Raw genomic sequence first — 21,008 nt, 5'->3', positions numbered from 1 at the left:
GTACCGAAGATGTTCTCTAGTACTACTTCGCAAAACCACAAAATTGCCCTTCGCAATCGAACCTCAAACCCAGAAACGATGAACCATCATTGAAGGATTGAAGAATGATTGCATAATATTTTGAGTTGAAGAAGGTAAGTTACATGTGAAAGGTTAAAATGAAAAGTATCGAATTTACCTTTTCAAAACAATATGTTAAGTGACAGGTAACATCAGGTAGGTAAAAGCATTAAATGGTTTCCCGGTTACCGGTCAAAAAGCCCTTTGTTTGCAAATAAGACGTAAAGGTTGGACCTTTATAAAATAAACTAAAAATTAACCTTTTATTTGTAGACGGGCTAAAAGTTAACCTCACTTTTAGAAGTAATTTTTCCAAAATCATATGGAATTACCATTTCATGTACTTGGATCAGTAGATCCTAATAATCTTCGTAGGGGATACTTCTATCAGGGACAAAGCCGAAATATAAAAGTAAGGGAATTGGGATACTATGAAACGATATTAGCATTTAGAAATATGTAATTGAATTTTGGGGGGCCAAACTAGCTAGAAATAAGTTGCAAGATATTGAACCATGCTTTTCCAATAATGATCATCATCTTTGCATAAAATAGAATTTCTATTTTTGCCTTGCCATATATAGTTTGTTAGAGATTTTGTTATAATGTACTACACAATTTGTTGGTTTGTTATTAGCTAACTGTGCTAAGATCATCACAAGAATTTACTGCGAAGGTAGCTATGTTGCGGGTGCAGGCCCTTGTCGGCATCCTATATGGCTTCGCTCTTGACTCCTATTATTAACAAGTTGTATGATTTTCTATTTCCTCACTAATGGTACCAATTTGTGTACTGCTTTACCATTTGCATTGTTGGTCTCATTCATTGGCGAAATTTGAACAAAATTTTAAGAGGTGAATTTAATAAAAAAATTGAATTCAACTAAAATATAGCCAATCGATACAAGCAAAAATTATAATGTAAATTTAAATCAAAGTAAAATTCGACGCTATTTTGACATTTTTAAATTATCTATAATGTCATTGACACTATAAAAATATATTACTAAATTATCAGCAAGAAAATCGTGGTCCATCTTGTTACAAAGTTTTTTTTAGTATCTTCATATTTGATTTGTTTTTTTTAATGGATTTTCAGTGATTCAAGTATTTATTTAAACTAATTATCAAATAAAGATAAAAAAATTCATATAAAAATATATAACAAACATTTATCCTTCAATTAGGGATGATGGTAAGCTTAATTTTTGATTGTCGATTTCTCTCAATCGCTTGCTTCTTTTTTCGTTTTTTCAGTTGTTAAATGATAATTTTATTTCTATTTGATAATTTATTACTCCCTCCCTTCCACTCAATATGTCCCATTTACTTTTTGACAATAGTGTCAAACCACTCTTAATTTGTATTTTATTCTTAATCTATAGATTAAAACATAATCAAGTGAGATCTTGTTTGATTCATCTGAATGCAAAGATTATTAATATCCACTTTTCATAGTATTTCATTATATATAATAAGTTAATAACGGATGTTAAGCATTGCATAAGTGAATTGAATAGTGTGAAAAAGTAAATGGAACATTTTGAGTGGAAGGGAGAGAGTATTACTTATAAGATTTTTTGTTTATTTTTGTTATTCTCTTCTTTTAATCATGTTGCTTTCATTTGTTTGACTGAAATTATAAAAAATATAAAATGACGTTGTATATTAAAAAAATTTCCGAAAATCTCAGGGGGCGAAGCCCCACCCGCCCCATCAAAGTTCCGCCATTGGTCTCGTTGAAATTACTACATGTCTTCCCAAAAAGCTTTCATATAGAAAAACTTAAATGTTACAAATACAGTTAATTTGCCATCAATAATGTTTTTTGGTAACTTTTTTCCAATCTTACATTAATGAGAAATATTTCCTATAGAACTGTCCACGCACGTAGGATAATACACAATTTTTTTATTTATTCTTTAGATTAAACCGTTATCTTAAATGACGGTTTGATATTATTTTTTAGCAAACCGTAATTTGAGATGGGAGTTTAATTAAACAATAATTTTGAGAAAAAAAATCTAAGAGTAAATCGCCATCTACTTAAAATATTTTAATGAAAAAAATATTAGGCTCCGTGAAAATTTATGGGCCAAAATTGCTATATTTGTTTAGTTGAAACCATAGGCAAGAAATTATTTTAGTGAAAATTTGGAGTGCAGTTGGTTGGAAAGTTCTCCATGAAATGCGTCTTAGAATGTTGAATGTGGGTTCGAGAACCAGATAAGACCACTTAGCTTTAATCTTAATTTTTTAATTTATCTATTTAGAAGCAAACCGTTATCTCAAATAACGAGTTTTTCTTTTATACATATTGTCATCTAAATTAGCAAACTAGTTAAATAAAATATTAACCTACATGGATAATATAGAGAAAAATATGTTTTTCAGTTATGTAAAATGGAAATTATTTTGTAAAAAAACATAATGAAAACTGAAAATAGACTCAGACTAAGTATAAATATATTGTACAACTCTCATTATTAAATACTCCAATCAGCTAGTCTCTTGAGTCTCTTGAGAGATCGTCTCTTTGAGAGACGTATCTCAAGCACAGCCCATTAAATATTAATGTCTACTTACCGTATTCTTAATGCCTACTTATGTTGTCCTTAATGCTTACTTACCGTATCCTTAATGTCTATTTTAATATCTTAAATGTCTACTTACATTATTCTTGATGCATACTTATAATATTTTATAAAATATATAATAAATTGGTTCAATTAGAGATGATCTCTCAAAGAGACGTCTCTCACAAGAATTTGTGTACTCCAATATAAAAAAAAGTGTTAATTAAGTTTGTACATGTATGGATTATGTCAAATGGCCAATGATTTGTACTTTCTCCGTTCTATAATACTTGCTACTGAGTGTGATATGTTGTATGGAAAAATGTCACTATCAGTAGCAAGTATTATAAAACGGAGAAAGTATGTTGACAATTTTTTATTGAACAAGTTGTACAAGTTGCACGTAATGACTAGCCAGGTCAAATGGTCAATAGTTTGCGTGTTGACATGAAGTATTTTTTATTTTAGAAGTTTTTGCATGTACCACTAGCTAGGTGATCGAATGTTTTTATTAGAGTTGTGTATAGGTGGTTATTCATCAAATTCGACTTATTCAACAAAAAATGGGCGAGTTAAGATAATTATTTTGAAAAAAAAAAATTAACATTTGAACGGTTAATATCTGTCCACTAATTTAAGCCGACGGTTAGCAGCATAAAATAATATTCATAGGTAACGTCCGTTCACTTATTTAAAAATATGCAATTTTTTTAATTTTTAGTTTTAAAATTATATGCGAAGATACAATACTCCAAGTGTCAAATTCTTAGTCCATAGTTTTAAAAATAAGCCCGCTATGAAAGATGGCTGGTAGCGGCAAAAAAAGGGTTTATAATAGCGGGCGGACTATTGAAAGATTGAGTACACAGACATATTTTATAAGCATGTTCGATTTGCTACCCGCCCATTAACAGCTTTAGTTTGTATACATATTTTTTATTGTACATGTTGCTCGGAATGACTAGCTAGGTCAATGGTTTGTATGTTGACAATTTTTAATTGTACAAGTAGTACAAGTTGCGTAATGACTAGCTAGGTCAATGGTTTGTATGTTGACAATTTTTTATTGTACAAGTAGTACAAGTCGTGTAATGACTAGCTAGGTCAATGGTTTACATGAAGTAAAGATCAATATCACCCTCTATCAATAAAAAGGATTGCAACGCTAAATATCCCAAAAACAATTACTAGCAATAGTACGTATATCTCATCAAATCAAACAAAAACAAAATAAGGAACATGAATTGTTACACATCCTTCTTGTTTAAGGTCCTCATGATCTTTAGTTTCATCACCATTCCAATAATATGCTCATCAAACATTGTTTTGGATGCACGCTTTACGCGGTCGGACCAGCAATTGGTGCAACAACGTCGTAATTTATTACTTGCGGGCGTTATATCTGGTCTAACAAAGTCGACATCAAAAGTGGTAAAGCAGCCGGTAATCAAATCAGTTCCGACAAAAAGATTCACGAAAGGTGTTGAAAAAGGTATTGATATTTCTGATCAAATTAGTGAACAGAGTACTTCGTCATATTGCCCGGTACTCGGTTACAAGTATGTGAGTTTAAATACGAATCAATATTATTTTGTACGTGATAATCGAAAGATTAGTTATGTGGATTGTAATTTGTTAAACAACCCTAGCAATGCTCTTGCCATTTCTAAGACTCATTACCCAAATGATCTTTACAAAGACAGCCATTTAATGAAACTTGTAAATGCCTACCAACCCCAACCTACCAACACATACGCTTATATTGGCCAAATTTATCTACCTAATGACCTATGATTATCATTTATCACCCCTTAATACACTGTAATCTTCTAAATTGAGTCATTTATTCCCTCAATTTACATTACCTAATGTTTAGATTTTTTTTTTTTTTTTTTTTTTTTTTTTGCATTTGTAATTCTTTTAATGATGTAAATTTAAGCTAGTTATGATCATGCTGAACAACTTAACTAATTATGTACTTTTTTATCCTTTTAATTTGCATCAATTTCTAATTTGATCGGTTTAATATGAGGAATTGCATTCGTGATCTTTCTTTTGATTTTAATCACACATTTAAACTTTTTTGTAATTTTATCCATACAATTCAATTGTTATTTTCATTTGTATCACATTTATTATATTATTATTATGTTTGGATAAAAATTTTAATGGGAAAGAAAAAGAAGAGAAGGAGAAGGGATAGAAGGCAAAGTGAGGGGATGGAATGACAACAAAGGTTTTTGTTATTTGTTTAAGATGGCAAAGAGAGGGAATAATAGGCAAAGTTTTGATCTTTGTTTAAGAGGGAAAAGAAGGAAGAGGAAAAAAAATTAATTTTCTAATTAAGGGAACTAATCTCTTCAAATTTGCATGATTAAAATGGTATGAGTGGAGTTTTGAAATATTCTCTTCTTTCCGCTCAATTTGCATTATTTGTCATTTTAGTCCGTCTCACTTAATTTGCATAATTTATATTTTTGGACAATGCCTATTACTTTTTTTAATTTCATCCATACATTTTAATTCTCTTTCAATTTCATCCACACAATTTATTTTCTTTTTTCGTTTATTACCATTATCCACTTTTTTAAAAAAAATACTCACTTTGTCTTTGATTCAATTCTAATGGGACAAAGAGAGTAATAAACATGAATATATTAGTATAATACGAAACTTAATGGTTTGTTATTCTCTCTCTCTCTCTCTCTCTCTCTCTCTCTATATATATATATATATATATATATATATATATATATATATATATATATATATATATATATATAATACCCATAGTAGACTCTATATAAAAACAACAGTATCTCATTTGGAGTAAATAAATTGGGACAAATAATCTATAGCAAATAGCATAAACTACTATATTTATCTTTATAAAGTTCTAGATTATTGTAATAACTGAACTTTCAAGATGTTTTAGCTGATAAATTGATCCAAAAACCAAAATAGAATATTAAAACAGCATTGGAAATTAAATAAAAGAGTATTTTGAGGGAGCATAAAAAAATATATAATTTTTAATGGGTATATAATAAGTTGAAATTAAAGTAGAAATATTTGGTGAAAAATAAGTATTACTCCCTCCGTTTTTTTTATGTTTGTTTACCTAACTATAACGGGTAGTTTTAAACGTTTGTCCACTTTAAAATATTTTTCATTTTTGAAAATTTTTTTTCCTAATATACCCTCATAATCCCTTCCATTTTCCCCAATCTACCTGGAATATACTCTTTCTCTCTCTGTCTCTTCCTTAATTGTCTCGTATGAAACGAGCCCTCATAATTGATCTCTCAATTCCTGTGTCTCTCTGATCTCTCTTTTCCTCATTCTCTCTCTTAAAATACTCCATTTTCATAGCTTCTTTAAACCTTTGCCCCATTTTTTTGGTTTACCTTTAGTTCATTTTTGTTGAACTAAAATAAAGATCGGTATTTTCTCTACATTTTGAGGTAAGTTTCGTATTTTTTGGCCGAATATTGCAAAATCACCCCCTTGTTCTTCACCCGCCATTAACGTTTGTTCAAAGCTCTGTGTTTTTTGATCTTTCTTCCTTCGTTTTTTGGGTTTAAACATGTAACACCCCTGAATTTTCGACCCCTTAACGAAATTAAAACCGTAAAGGATGGGAGGAAAATTCGGGTGTTACAAAAAAAAAAAAACCTAAACTAATACGTGCTTTGAATTTCGAGTATGGAAAACAACAGATCTACTAGGTCTTCGACAATTCCTAGTTCTCTTTATGATGGGCTTTGTGATTATGGGGATTTATGTTCATGTTCCTTGCATGGCCGGCCACATTCATACTCAAATGAGATTTTGAGGTGGTCTAACAAAGAACTTGAGGCCTATCAAAAGTCTATTGAAGATGACGCCTCTTCAATGTATCGTGAGACTAGTTCTTCTCCTCCTTCTTATTCATACTTTAATGAAAAAGAACCCCTTTTGAAGATTTGTTAAGTGGCTATATGATTCTCCTACTAAAATGAGTCCTTAACTAGCTATGTTGGAATTCTTACTTGAATTATGAGCGTCCCATTATCTTCTTGAACCTTTTTACCAAAATGTGGTTGGAAGTAGTCATTACATCCCTTAACCTTCAATATCTCATTCAAATGGTGCTGCAATGAAATTCAAAAATTTGTTAATGTTTTTGGATGAAGTTCCGCATATGCATCTTTAACTGCACTTATCAACTCTGTCATATTCTTTGGTATTTTCTTATGCATCAATGATTGAATGCTTCTAAAGAATCCCAAGTCCAAGATGTTACAATCTGGACTATTAGGGGGTTGTCGTGTGAGAATGAAAGTTAACCCACCTTGCTTGTTGTGTTGTTGCCATATTGGATCATTATTTGTAATATGCACTTTTGTATTGTCTTGTTGAATAAAAATGATTGAGGGCCCTTCACTTGGCCACTTTCTTAATATTGTCGGAATGAGATTTTGTATGAGCATGTTCCTATAAACATCTTGAGTGACTGATTATGTTGGCTTAATTTCAATTGACCCCCTGGGTCTATTCTTTGAGTCCCTCACGGCTGTCACCATGTTAATGAAGGGAAAATACCTATTTTCCTATCAAAAGTGCATTGGCCATGTGGACTCCATCTAGGCCTAGCAACTGCCCTTAGGAACATGGCCTTCAGTATGAATTTAGATGACTTTGATGCCTGTACGGATCTTCTCTTTGTGTGCAGGGTAAACTCGTTGAGTGTTTTTGCTTAGGTAAAACCATTTCTCATCTATGTGAATGAAATCAAACATTCCCTTTTATATTGGATGTCTGTGAATGCTATTTTCTTGGATAAGACTCAAAATCCACTCCACCCTTCTCACTTTATTAGCATCAATTAAAGCCGGGTGAAGTGGATTTGAATAGGCCTTTATTTCTCCTCTTTTGATCAACCTCCAAATTGTCGATGGTGCCAAGTCTAAACAACTTGCAACATCTCTTATACAAGTACAGTCGCCCATTGGTTTGGATTCTAGAATATTTGGAGGCACCACAACTCTCTTCCTTCCACAGTTTTTGTATTTTGAATCAACGATGTATAGTTTGTTTGCTTCTTTTGATTGCATTTCCCTTTTCCTAAGTTTCTTATGGTCCTATGATGATAACCATATTTTTGTGCAATCCTTTTGAAAGTCCCATGAGGTAGTGAGTCACTTGTTCTCAATGAGAGCATCTCTTGAAAGATTAAATGCCTCATCTCACTACTGAGCCTTGGCTTATGATGATTGTCTTGTTGTTCTCTTTGCTACTTTTCCATTTCTGTCGGTTTTTGTTTTGATTCTGAGCTTGATTGAGGATCATATTGGCTTGATCTAAAGATTAAATGCCTCATCTCATAGCACTCCTGTTTTGAAGCTATTTAATGACTGGTTTTTGAAGCTATTGTGCTCAAGCACTTCTATTTTTTTAAGCTCATGAAATGTGAGTTATGGAGGTATTATGATGAAGCTATTATGTTTATATACATCATTAACAGAATTTGTAAAGTCCAGTTGGTTTCTATTTTGGTAATCAATCATTAGCTTCCATTAAATTGTTAATCCATGTTTAATGTAATTGCCCAATGAGCTGCTGGTTTTTTTTTTAGATTTTGTATAGTTTCCTTCCTTATTTGGAATTACCCTTTAAAACTTTTCAAAATAAAAAAGCCCCCTTTGAAACCAAAAGAGATTGTTGTTTTGTTAATGTTGTACATTTCTCTCTCCAAATTTATGACACTGATTATTTTCTTTTTTTTTCTTTATTTTATCTTTAATTTAAATGTCTTTTCTCTTTCATAATACCAATACAATTATTACTTCACATTACTATTTGATTAAAATAATATCCACTTACTACAAAGATTTTATTTTCCTTAATATGTGTGAAAAAGTCATAGTAGACAATCTTTTAAAAACGAAGGGAGTAACTATATTGCATTATCCTCTTTCATCTATGTACACCATTTGCATTGAATTAATAATATACATATTTGGTGAAAAGGGAAGTAATATTAATACATCATTATTTGTGAAATTTATAATGAAATTATAATAATTATTGTTGAATAATGAAGTGGTAATAAATTATTATTTGTGTGATTTGTATTAAAATCATTAGATAATTTTATTTAAAAAAAGCAATACTTACTCCAACTCAGATAAACGTGAAAGATATTATTTGTTTTCACCTAATTTTATCCATATCTTAGCTATACAAATTGATTCATATTTCACAAGTTTTCTATACTATAATTAGAAAATATGCTAAAATTGTACATCTTAACTTATATATAGATTCTCACCAACCACATAGTAGTCATCAAATCCCTAACAAAATCATCATATAATTAAAACATATTCCAAATCCAAAAATCACAAAATAATTTCCTAAGCTATATTCTATCATCATGAATGTTTTCCCGACCTTAATAATTTGGGTTGTCATTCTAACCCTAACAACTTTGTTGATCAACTTAAACATTGTTTCGGGTGCACGATCCTCACTTTCCGAGCACAAAAATTATCAACAACAACAGCAAGATTTAGGACGTCGTGAAATGCAAATGTCCGGACAAAATATAAAATCAAATAAAAATAAAAGAGGTAAAAATTTATGGGGTAATTCCAAAAAAGGATTTAAAAAAGGGAGAAAAGGTGGTAATAATTGGGATGGTAAGAAGAAAATGCACGACTATTTTCAAGATGTAAAACCAGTTTGGGGTAAACATTTTCGCCCACTCCCTCATCGTGATGGATTTAATGGTCGTCGTGGACCTTCACGAGGCACCAATCTTCCTACTTGTTTTTCAATGTTCTGCTAAGTCAACCCTATATTATCTTATTTTTTTTCATTTTTGTTGGTCAAACTAGCTATGCATAATAATATGAGTAATGTTATTTATAGCTCTTAGAGCTGCATGTAAATATACTCTAAATTTCAAACGTCTAATTTGATTTTTGGACACTGTTCATCATTTAAGTTTAATTTATATTTTATTTTTAATCTTTAAGTCAAATGAGATCTTGTTTAATTCGTTTCAACATAAGGTTTATTGGTATATAATTTTTATAATTTTTAATTATACACCATAAGAAATATTATGGGTAATATTAGTGGATGGACAAACGTGCTCAAATTAAATGGGACATTTGAAAAGAAACAAAGAAGTACTCCCTCTATAGGATTAAAGCAAAGAGAAAGTGCGTATTTTTTAAGAAAAAAGTGAATAATGGTAATAAATGAAAAGAGAGAATAAATTGTATGGATAAAATTAAATGAATGGATAAAATTAAAAAAAATAGTGAGTTATTTTCAAAAATAAAAATAATATAAAGTAGGACAAATTAAAATGACACGGGAAGGAGGGAATATAATTTTGTAAAGTGAAATATGTCATGACCTTGTATGTTTGTCTGATCATCATAATGAATTTCAAAACCTGGTCGATTTCAGTAGCGCAACAATTATGATCTTATTAGATTTTGTCTTTTAATATGAACAAAATCTAATACTACCTTTTTTCATTATGAATGGAATTTGTTCACCAAAATAATAATCAAAATCACTATAACCTAACATCTTTTTCTGATTAGTGATTTAGTCTTTAGCTAATACGGGTTGCAAATAAAAATAAAAGAAGCAAAAAATATATAAACTAAAATCTAAAATTATGTGAATTTAGCTTAGTGGTTAAAACTTTCTTTTTATCCTTGTAACAAAAATTCATTCTAATCACATAAGAATGATTAATTCTATATTTCCTTGTCTATATCGAATCAAAAAAACAAATCTAAAACTGACTCATTATATCCTCTGGTCTCCCCAACGACACATCTAAATCATTAGGACAAAAATTTCCATTCAGTTTGCTTGTTAAAATTAATGCTTCTAGGAGTGTTCATTCGAATCATCTCTTGATTTAGGATTATAAATTTCAAGTCGAATTTAAATCATATCTTGTGTTCATGTTGATTTTTACATAATTCATTTTTAAAGTCGGATCAAATCGAATTCAATTATAAAGTCGAGTAAATATAACCTAATCAAATGATAAATTGAAATCAATTTAATTTGAATTGCGAAAATAAACTTTTCTACCAAAAAAGTTCAATCCTACATAAATAATAAATATAGTTAGAATTATAAATTTTTAGGCATTAGTTTGGAAAATCAAGTTTATGAGGTTCTTTAAGGCTAATAAATATAAACTCAAAACTCACAAGTAGAAGGAATTGAAAATCCAAAGATGAAAATTCTAAGACTTAAATTTAGAATTGAGCAACTTCTCGTTTCCAAACACATCCTATGGAAATTCTGATTCTGGAATTTGATTTCAAATGAGTACCAAAAATAAGAGAATCATTCATAAATTAACAATCTTTTCATCAAAACAAAGTTTTACATCAAAGGTTTGCGTACAATGTTTCGAAGAAAGTACCAATTCTATGTCGAAAAGTTAAGGGCCAAAGGTACTCATAGAACACCAAGCAGGAAGAACTGAACAACTATGCTATGACAATCCACTTGATAATACTCTCTCTATTCGACTTCAGCCAAGTAGTCATCAATTTCTGCTGGTGTTAGAACTCTGCAAATGAAGTAGAAACAATTATTTTTATGTGTAAAGAAATAAGGTTTTCGACATACTTTAGGAGTATGAAGTACAAGAATATGATTATCACTTGCGGGTAGCTGTAAGACCGCTGTAACTTAGACCCAAAAATGCCTATCAAAATATGAGACGTGATAACTTAATCTGAAAAACAAGATATCCCCTCCAATCTATGCCATATCCAAGATCAGCCTTCAACAAAAAAAAAACTGTTGTGTTGTACAATTCACAAAGTCCATATGATGATAAGTTTATCAACAGTATTTTGTTGCATTGCTAATTATAGAGCATTTCTAATATTTAACTAAAACATCAACATTATTAAACTTCGAACAGAAGCCAAAGGTTATTAGAACACGTTACCATACTTGATTATTTGGGGTAATTGACTTAGCATAAAGTAACATAAGTGCACAATTGCAAACACATGATGCATTTAATATAAAGAAGACGCAGCCAAGGAAACACAAGAAAGTACACACCTGAACTTTCTGTCAGTGCCGATGATTCCAATCTCAATATTCTTCCCGGATATTTGGCCCTCAAAACTGCATGATACACAATACACGTTCCAAAGCAAAAAGTAAGACAAGATCATAAACCTTGCAAAGGCCGCATCTACTAGGACTTCAACTACACGAGTTTATCCCTTTAAGTGTCATTTTGCTAGCTAATTCATCTCAAGTGACATCAAACAGAAATAAGTTTAAGCATCATGTTATTGTCATCACGCATCATCTCAAATTACAACACCAATGCAAGTTCAGTTCTTCAGATATTGAATGTGGGCTCTTAATAAAGGTTTAAAAAAATCAAATGTTCCCAAGTTTAGCTTCATCAAGATTAATGGGCACAACATCATCCTTCATGGAGCACACAGATGCGCATAGCACAAGCTGTGCCTGCGATGCACTGCACATAGCACCACTTTGATAGTATAAACTTGAAACCATTAGCAAAAAGAGATAAAGAAATAAAGTTCCCTTCTTGCCCTTTTAAATATCCCATCTGAAAATAAGTGTATTTTGGATTTATTAGCAGCATAAACAAGCATCCGCTGCAATTAATGTAATTTGTAATAGGATCATAGTGTAAAAATGCAATAACGGTCGAAATTGTGGTAACATAACGGTGATGGGGTTATTGTAACACCTAAATATCGGCCAAAATCAGATATGACTGTTTTGCCTCGACTGCTCCTCTTCTCACAGCCTGATATGTTCATCTTTTAGCTATGTATTTGCAGGCAGTTAATTATTTTTACTGCGGTCCCATATTTTGCCTATCCGTAAGCGAGAAGTTACACATATAACAGGTCAGAGGTGCAAAATTTCAATTTCTTACCCTTCTTTCAGCGTCAAGATAGCAGTGTGAACAGCATCATCGAGTTCCATATCATCAGTATACCTACATTTAAAAACAAAATCTTCAGCCACTGCAATTAATCAATGAACTGATATCGTTCAAATGTCAAAAAGTATACCACTAAAACATTAGAAAGACACAGACAATGTAAGGTACTTAAAAAAAAAAAGTATACTGATAATGCAAACGACCGCAGAAACCTGTTTCCAGGAGTGTTGGATACACTAGGGATATTCCCACCATAACAAACTATCTTGATTTCAAAAATGGAACTAATTGTTATCATATTATTATTTAAAGTAAATGACAAACAAGAATCTAACTTTGAAATAAGCTGTTTTGAAATATTTTTATTTTCGAAAATCAATTCAGCTTAATTATTATTTTAACAAAAAGAAAAAAGAGATATAGCAACAAAGTCCACTTACTAAAGCCATCACATGTTAATTTTCCAACAAAAGAACCTTCATATGACTAACAATTAAATGTACTTATATCTCATCAAGTTACTTTTCCAGGAACGGCTGGCTAAAAACTCTGTCGGTACGGAAAAGAGAGATCTATCGGTACATTCAACTCATCATAAAGTTTAATAAACTACGTAAATCCAACTGGAAATCCTCTTAACATGATTCTCCAAAGCAAACATACAATTTCATTTGCTAACTTGAATTATTAAAGTAATTATGTTTGAGACAGACCTAACATTGCCATGTCACTAATGAAATTCACAGAGTGGAAGAGGGCAATATTGGCAATTGAGAATGGAATCTCTGCAAATAACACTTTATTATTTTATTTAATTCAAAGCACCCAAGTCAAATACGCAACATCCTACTTTAATAGAAAGTTTGGACAAGACAATGAAAAAACCAAATCCAAACTTCAAACCGTGAACATAAAAAGCGAAACAATTTCTTGACACATCAAGTAGATAGTGGTTATCAGTCTTAACATGACAAGTAGAACAATAAACCACCCATAAGATGTTGCATAGTCAATGGAACCAGTACTTCATTACCTTTTCTCAAGAAAAGTCTTTGCATTGGAGACATTCTTACCCATTGCTGAAGCCTTCCATGAGAAATATGAGCCAGAGGGATCCACCTGAAAAGGAGTAGGTAGTGTATTAAGATCATTTGAGAGCATTAAGATCCAAAAAGAACATTAATTGAAAAGGAATCAAAATTTTTAATAGTTGTATCATGAAACCCCTATCTTTCGTCTTTAATGTAAAATTTTTTCCAAAAATTTGAAGATCTGACCAAAAAATTGAAGAAATAAGACAAATGTCAAAAACAAACCGCTTAACAAATAGTTAGCAACTAACATCCACTATAAGCAGCAAGCTGTATTTGAAACTTTAATGATTTGTTTTATACTTTTACAATACACTTAATTCAGCTTAGCAAATTTTTACCCACATAGTTAGACTTATTAAACTTTTTCCAAAGAGTTAATATCTTCCAGATGCCCTTAAACTGGTTTATTTGGAACTTTTTCAGAAGCAAGGGAAAATAAAAATCTTTCAGCTGGAAGCAAACTATTCGTCTGGAAAAAATTAAGGTTAAAAATTCCCATCAAATTATCAAAAATGAAATTCCAGTTATAATGTATCAATAAGAAATTGCTAAGAAACAAATTCTAGTACACCACCACCATTCGTACGACCCCATTTCACATGAGAAGCTATAACAGACTAAAACTAACATTTGATGAGCATGTACATAGAAAATCAATCATAAAGTATAACTGCCATTGAAGTTCACTAATTAGGTACCTGGTACAACTGTGGACCATTTTCATCAAATCCAGCAACCAGAAGAGATACCCCAAAAGGCCTCACTCCACTGCACAAAATTATCACAGACAAAGGTATCTATTATGAAACAATTATACTAATAATAGCATGACAATGACAATACTCTTCAAAGGTATGCCTCTTGCTGTTATACCAAAAAGACATTATGAAATTTCTAATTTTTATGTGACCTCTCATGCTTTTCTAATGATAATATGAATGACAAAGTTACTATAATATAATAGTCAATCTTACCCAGATTGTGTGAATTCTTGCATGACAGCGGCAGTTTCCCTAACAAGTTGTGTAACAGGGATTTGTTCCTAAGACAAAAATTGGTAACAAGTTAGGGCTACTTGAATATACACAAGAATAAATAGAAGGAATCAGCAAAGGCATTGTCCAATAAAAGCTGACACATTGAATTAATTGAAGGACAAAAATGCAAGCGCAAACTGAAAAACTAACTGAAAGGAAACCATTAGCACATAGAATCCAACAGAATTCCAGAACTTAAGGACTGTCAAAAGATAAGGGACAACAAGAATGTTAAAGCCTTAATCCCACAAAATTGGTGTCGGCTACATGAACGGGAACATTAACATAACTCCACACCAAGGAAATGAGTCTCCATAACATTAACATAAAATTTAAAGAGGGTACCTTATATAATTTATAGTATTGCTCGGCCTGCTTCCTGCTTTTACGGACTAATACACGAGAATCAGGGCCCATGCCACTATAGAAACGAAAACAAAGAAATGAACAAAAAAGAAGACATAAGCCAAGTTAAAGCAATCAAGCATTAAAAAACTAAGGAAATGGCTCCACCATAGAACTCTGACAAGATAGAAAGTTAAGGAAATTGCCATGACTACACATTCTTTCAAAAATTAAAAGCTCAAACTCACAATTATATGAACCATACCTTAATTAAACAAATTATTTAGATTTTTGAGATGATATTGATAAACAAAAAACTGCAATCCGTAACTACAAATAATTGCAATAGTACTGCCAAGATTGGTTATTATTTAATTAGATATAGCATCGGCCACAGAGAACATTCATTATTAGCAAAGATTAGAACTAAAACAAGGGGAAGACAATTTTATTTCACTGAACGTCTACTAAATGAAATAATCAATAGCAATTCTTTAAACTGAGTAGATGAAGCTCACCTATACACAACTCCAATGTTAGGCGTCAAAAGTTGAATTTTTTGAACCTGAAGCAAGTGCAATAAATGTGACAAATCAATGACAAACAACAATGTTCAAAAAAAAAAAAAGCATTCTGTTGCCACAATTTTTAGATAAAACTTGATATCGACTATTTAAAAAAATAGCCCAACATCAAACACATAGCGAAAAAGGGAACATATGTCCAAACATCCATAACTCTTTGAATTATTTCTTTTTAATCATTGAATAATTGATGCAGACCTCCCATCTCTTCATCTCTACCCACTATAATCACCTACTCACATATAATCCTTTAATACATTTAGTAGAAAACTAATAATGTAGAAAGAATATCATGAACAACAAATGAAGAATGATGAGCAGAAGTAAACCCCCACATCCCAAAGAATACTTTTATTTTAGAAAAAAAAAAGGTTATCTTCACCACCTAAATTTCATGTCGATGACTTTCTCGGGCGTTAAACAAACAAGTAGCCCAAAAGAATTCATATAGAACTATGACTAAATATTCATCCATATTTAAGGCCAGCAACTTGGTCTTTTTGAAGGTACAAGTAACAGAATGGCGTAGAAATTAGGAGCATGAAGACCAGATGTGCACAGCGCTAAGATGCATTGGCATACTAGCAGAACACTTTTTCAACTCAAGAACTCAACCATTAAGAGAAAGATAATTAGCTAAAGTCTAACCATTACAACAAAAGACTTGGATTGAAATCAGAAAATACCACCTGCTAAGCCCCTAAGACAACCATCATCTATGACAAAAAAAACCAGAAAAAGAGACAATACTTGGGGCAATAAGAAAAGCCACAAGTTTAACTCCATAGTAGCAAAAAAGCATGTACTGAATAAACCTATCTATATAAAAAGAGGTTGCCAGCCTATGACAAAATATTTCACTTTTGGTAGTCACCTTGGGATATGGAATCTTCCAATTTTAGAATCAGGAAGTAACATTCGATACGCCTCACTAAAAAAGGTTCACACTTCACGTGGCCTAGTTTAGTGCCTAAAACTCTTGGTCGTTCCTCTCAAGTGCTATGCAACTAACAAGCATCACACAGAATTTAACTTTTGATAGTCGGAGAAGGAATCGTCCAATGTTACAATCAGAAAGTAATGAACATTCAATACACCTCACGAAAACAGATTCACACTTCACGTAGACTAGCTCATTGCATAAAACTCTTGGCAGTTCCTCTCAAGTGCTATGCAACTACTAACCATTACTAATTAAAAAAAGTGATCATTACATTAGCGGATAATCCTTTTGCTTTGCTACATTTTTCAAATCTAAAATCTTACAAGTTTCCACATACTGATCCCATACAAAGCCTCCTACCCAATAATGAGCATGCACACAATGATGAAAATTGAGTAAATCAATTCTTATCCCACGTATTAATAAAATTGCTATGCTGATAATGAAGCACAAATCGAGATATTTTGAAGCAATAGACTAGCAAATTGTTCCACTTTCAGACTAAAATAACAATAATCAAAATTTAATAATCATACCAACTGGAATAAAATTAATAAGAAATTGATAACCTTATCAAGAAAAAGCAACACCTGACTTGGGCAATCTGGCATCAAAAACTAACACTCAACTAAATGCTAAGATTTTAAATAATAGAACTCCATATTTCCACCTTTAGCAAAGACTGCAGGTTTGACATTACATTTTTTGATACAAATTTTAAACCTTTGTTCATCTACATACGTTTAAAAAAGGCATAGGTCAAATAGAAAAATCATTAACACACACTTACAGATGCTTCATCCACAAGAATTGAAGGAAGTTTCTTCTCAGTAGCAATAACAACACCATTAGCAGCTGTAATTACCAAACAAGAGAAAATAACCTCGTTAATACAACGATGACCTAAGGGGACTCCTACTTGTTTATAGAATGCAAGAATGTTAAACTTAATATCACCAAACCCAAACGAAGGGTCAACCTCAAATCAATAGTAACAACAGAGTACAAAAACTAAAATTTTAAAGCTACGTAATTCTATAATGAACTTGAGATTAGAAATGAATGAAAAAAATCACCATTTATCAAACTACTCAACATGAACAAGTGGTCCCAAGAGTTTATTTTGTACTTTAGACTTTAAAGTAACCTACTAATATCAAGAAGCCAATCTCAGCATAACTGTCACAGGGCAATCACAAAAGAAAAGCTCACTGGCTATAAAGATCTTTCACCAAACAAATGCATCAAAATTATCCATTACAACAAGTCATAGCCAAAATATAGCTAAAAGCATGATCCATAGATGATGATACGAGGATTCTAAAGCAATTTAGCCATGTTGATCAATGATCGAACAACACTGTTATCCATCAGGAGTAGGTTTACACAATTTAGAATGTGAAAGAGCCCATTCAGAAGTCAATCAGATCCGAAATTCCCATGACAATACACTATCATTTAGGTTATAAACAATGTTTATGTTCGTGATCACAGTTTAAGTTACTCATCACCACATCATTCCAAACTGTTGTACTTTGCAATCTTTTGTGAGTATGATTTGATTTTCCCGTCCATATCGACCAAGCATCCATCCATCCATCCATTTCTTAGCATAAAATTCATTACAACGTTACATTTCCCCAATGTTGTTGGAAGCAGAACCCGCTGACCACCTAGGCAAAGTAAGGTGGTTGACCTTTGTAAAAAGAAGGAAGTTGTTTTCAATTAACCTTTGACTACAAAATACCATATGCGGCTTTGTTTAAAGAATAAGTGCATATAATTCAATGATCCATTTTACTCCAGCCCATCATAAATTCATAATCCAAATTGAAAGAATTATAGATCATTAGCTACATTGTAAATATCAAGTCCAAAACCAATATATGTCACATTTATATGTGTCAAACGCGACTTATACCACTTTCTTGCAGCAGATAAAACCTAGAATAGAATAACAGCACAGCGTGAAATATTAGGCCAGAGAGTCAGCCAGCTTGGGCATTTAAATCAATATTGTGAGCGCTAAATTAGAGGATCTATGAAATTAATCATACCCACAGTAATTGTGCAATTCATAACGAAGTGGACAAATATTTTTGTTGATTAATTTATTAGATAAGAAACAAATAAAGAAAAGGATAACAAATAAAATTCTATAGCCAACTGAATAGTACAAAGAACAGGCATTCGGAAATTACCCTTAATACCAAGAGAAGTCTGCCCAGATCCAACAGCAGTTAGAGCATGCTCAATCTGTACCAGCTTACCAGAAGGGCTGTAAAAAACCATTTCAAAAGATATCATCAGGTGAGTCAAATCAAAGTACATAATCATTCAAATTTTGTGTCATCAAATTAGAAGTGGTTATGACAAGAGATGAATGAAACATCAAATGGAAGAAATAAAAGGAAGCACCTGAAAGTAGTGAGAGAGAACGAGTATTGGCTGTCCCCCATTGAGAGATGAGACTAGAACTTTCAACAGAAACAGATTACCTATACAAGTATGATACCCAAATTCAGAGAAGTTTAGCAATAGTAGCCCAAAGGAGTGCGAAAGTCATATACAACTATATCACATTTAATCTAGATGACACATTTGGAAAACTGCTAAGCTTGTTAAATTTGTAGTAGTAGTGATCACATAAGCTCTTTATAAGCTATATAGGTTCTAAGGAAGTAGTAAATAATAGATTGATATTAAGGGATGATAAAGCCTCTTCAACGAAAGAAGGCTACGGACATGAAGTTCACTCTTACAACGCCATTGCGGTGATTCCTACCTAGGAATGGTAAGCAGGGTAATCTAGGCGGTCAACTTATATAGAAAGTTATGTGCAGAGTTTTGTGTAGTCAGTCATGAAGATCATAATGCGAACCTATGCAACCATAATACTGAAAATATAATTCTATGCATTGGATATAAAATGCTCATCCAACTCGAGATCTTAATGATTCAGTACTCTCAATTTGAGTCAAAACCATAGAAATCATCAATGTGAAAAACTACAGCCTTGCTTCTACCAACGAAATCACAATCTATTACATTACATTGTTCTACACACATTTTTTTAAATATTTCAAATATTTTTAGAACGCAGAAAGTATGATGATATGCTAAAACCAAACTAGAGACCTACGGATTAATCTACTGAGCGAACAAGTTCACTATGCACTCAAATGATCTTTCACGATCTTTCACGACAAGAAATACTGTTTAAGTACACAAATCGAAAAAATTGATCATATTGGACTGCACAACGAAAGTATGCTAAAATCCAACAAAACCCGGAAAAATCCCGCCCATTTTCCAATTGAATCGCATATAGAGAAACCCTATTGTCTAAAAAAACCTAAACGCAATCAAACAGACATATATATAAAATTATCCAGTCAGAACTCGCACAATCTTACCACAATTTGCTATAGCAATAAAAAAAGTCAGATACAGAATTTATCATCTAATGAACTAATTGCACAAATAGAACAACAATCTGATCATAGTTAAGCACAATATCACTAATCAACTAAATTTCACCCAAATCTAGTTTTTCTCCATCATAGAAACCTGATTTTTAACCAATAAAAATAATGAAAATACGTATAATACATTGGGGAAAAAAAGTAAAGAGCTAGATTTTACCGAATGCAAATATTGGATTCTGGACGCCGAGAAACTGAAGCTCCGGGCAGTGAAATGAGACAGAAAAGAGAGTGTTCAAAAATTATAAAGGTTGATTCTGTGAAAGATTGCTGAGCAAGAAAATACTAGGAAGGAACAATTGAGTTTGGGCGGGCCCATTGCGAGAACAGGAGATTAGGCCCAACACCTCACTATTCTTCAAAGTAGGCCCAATCAGTAATGAAATAGAACAATTTTTTTACACAAATTGTTGTGAGAGACGGTCTCTCCGAGAGACGCATTAAATATATTGGCTAAATAGCCCAATTAATACAAATTAAAGAGAAAATAAAAATGTGGACTTCTTATTTTTGAGGTCTTCTCTTTAAGAAACGGTCTCTCACAAGAGTAGCTATTTTTTTAACGGGGTAATCTAAGAGTAGAGGAGGCTAGGTGAGAATCAAGGATTTATCTCGAAAAGTTTCATTTGATCTTCAACTGTGATAAGAACGAAGCTGATTAGATCGACCTTAACATTACACAAAAACTTGTATGCGGCCGCCTTACGCGTACGACCAAAAAAATTTTAATACTAGTCGAATTCAAGCCTTAAAACACCAATTTTAAGACTTAAAAAGTATAATCTAACACTTAAAACCCCTACTCCAAGCCTCAATCTTCCTTCTCCAGAGGATTAATTTAATTTTTTTAACTATCGACTTTAACCCTTAAAACACCTATTCAACCACTTAAAATGTCAATTCTAACT

The 21,008-nt window shown here is 31.8% G+C and overlaps 1 protein-coding gene across 1 annotated transcript; it reads right to left on the bottom strand.

Annotated features, from left to right (window-relative positions):
* Positions 1-10,959: 10,959 nt before the first annotated feature.
* Positions 10,960-20,360, bottom strand: LOC130804607 (proteasome subunit alpha type-2-B). The gene is made up of 12 exons (XM_057669106.1): positions 20,261-20,360; positions 19,034-19,113; positions 18,817-18,893; positions 17,406-17,470; positions 15,607-15,653; positions 15,089-15,164; positions 14,681-14,748; positions 14,405-14,474; positions 13,646-13,731; positions 12,604-12,666; positions 11,742-11,807; positions 10,960-11,235 (listed from the first exon to the last, which is right to left on the bottom strand). The coding sequence occupies exons 2-12, from the start codon at positions 19,072-19,074 to the stop codon at positions 11,187-11,189; spliced, it is 708 nt and encodes a 235-aa protein (XP_057525089.1). The 5' UTR covers positions 19,075-19,113; positions 20,261-20,360; the 3' UTR covers positions 10,960-11,186.
* Positions 20,361-21,008: the final 648 nt, after the last annotated feature.

Source organism: Amaranthus tricolor, chromosome 17 (assembly GCF_026212465.1).
Source record: "Amaranthus tricolor cultivar Red isolate AtriRed21 chromosome 17, ASM2621246v1, whole genome shotgun sequence".
Lineage (NCBI taxonomy): Eukaryota > Viridiplantae > Streptophyta > Magnoliopsida > Caryophyllales > Amaranthaceae > Amaranthus > Amaranthus tricolor.
Note: the sequence above shows the minus strand (reverse complement) of the source record. Positions and strands in the feature narration are given on the sequence as shown.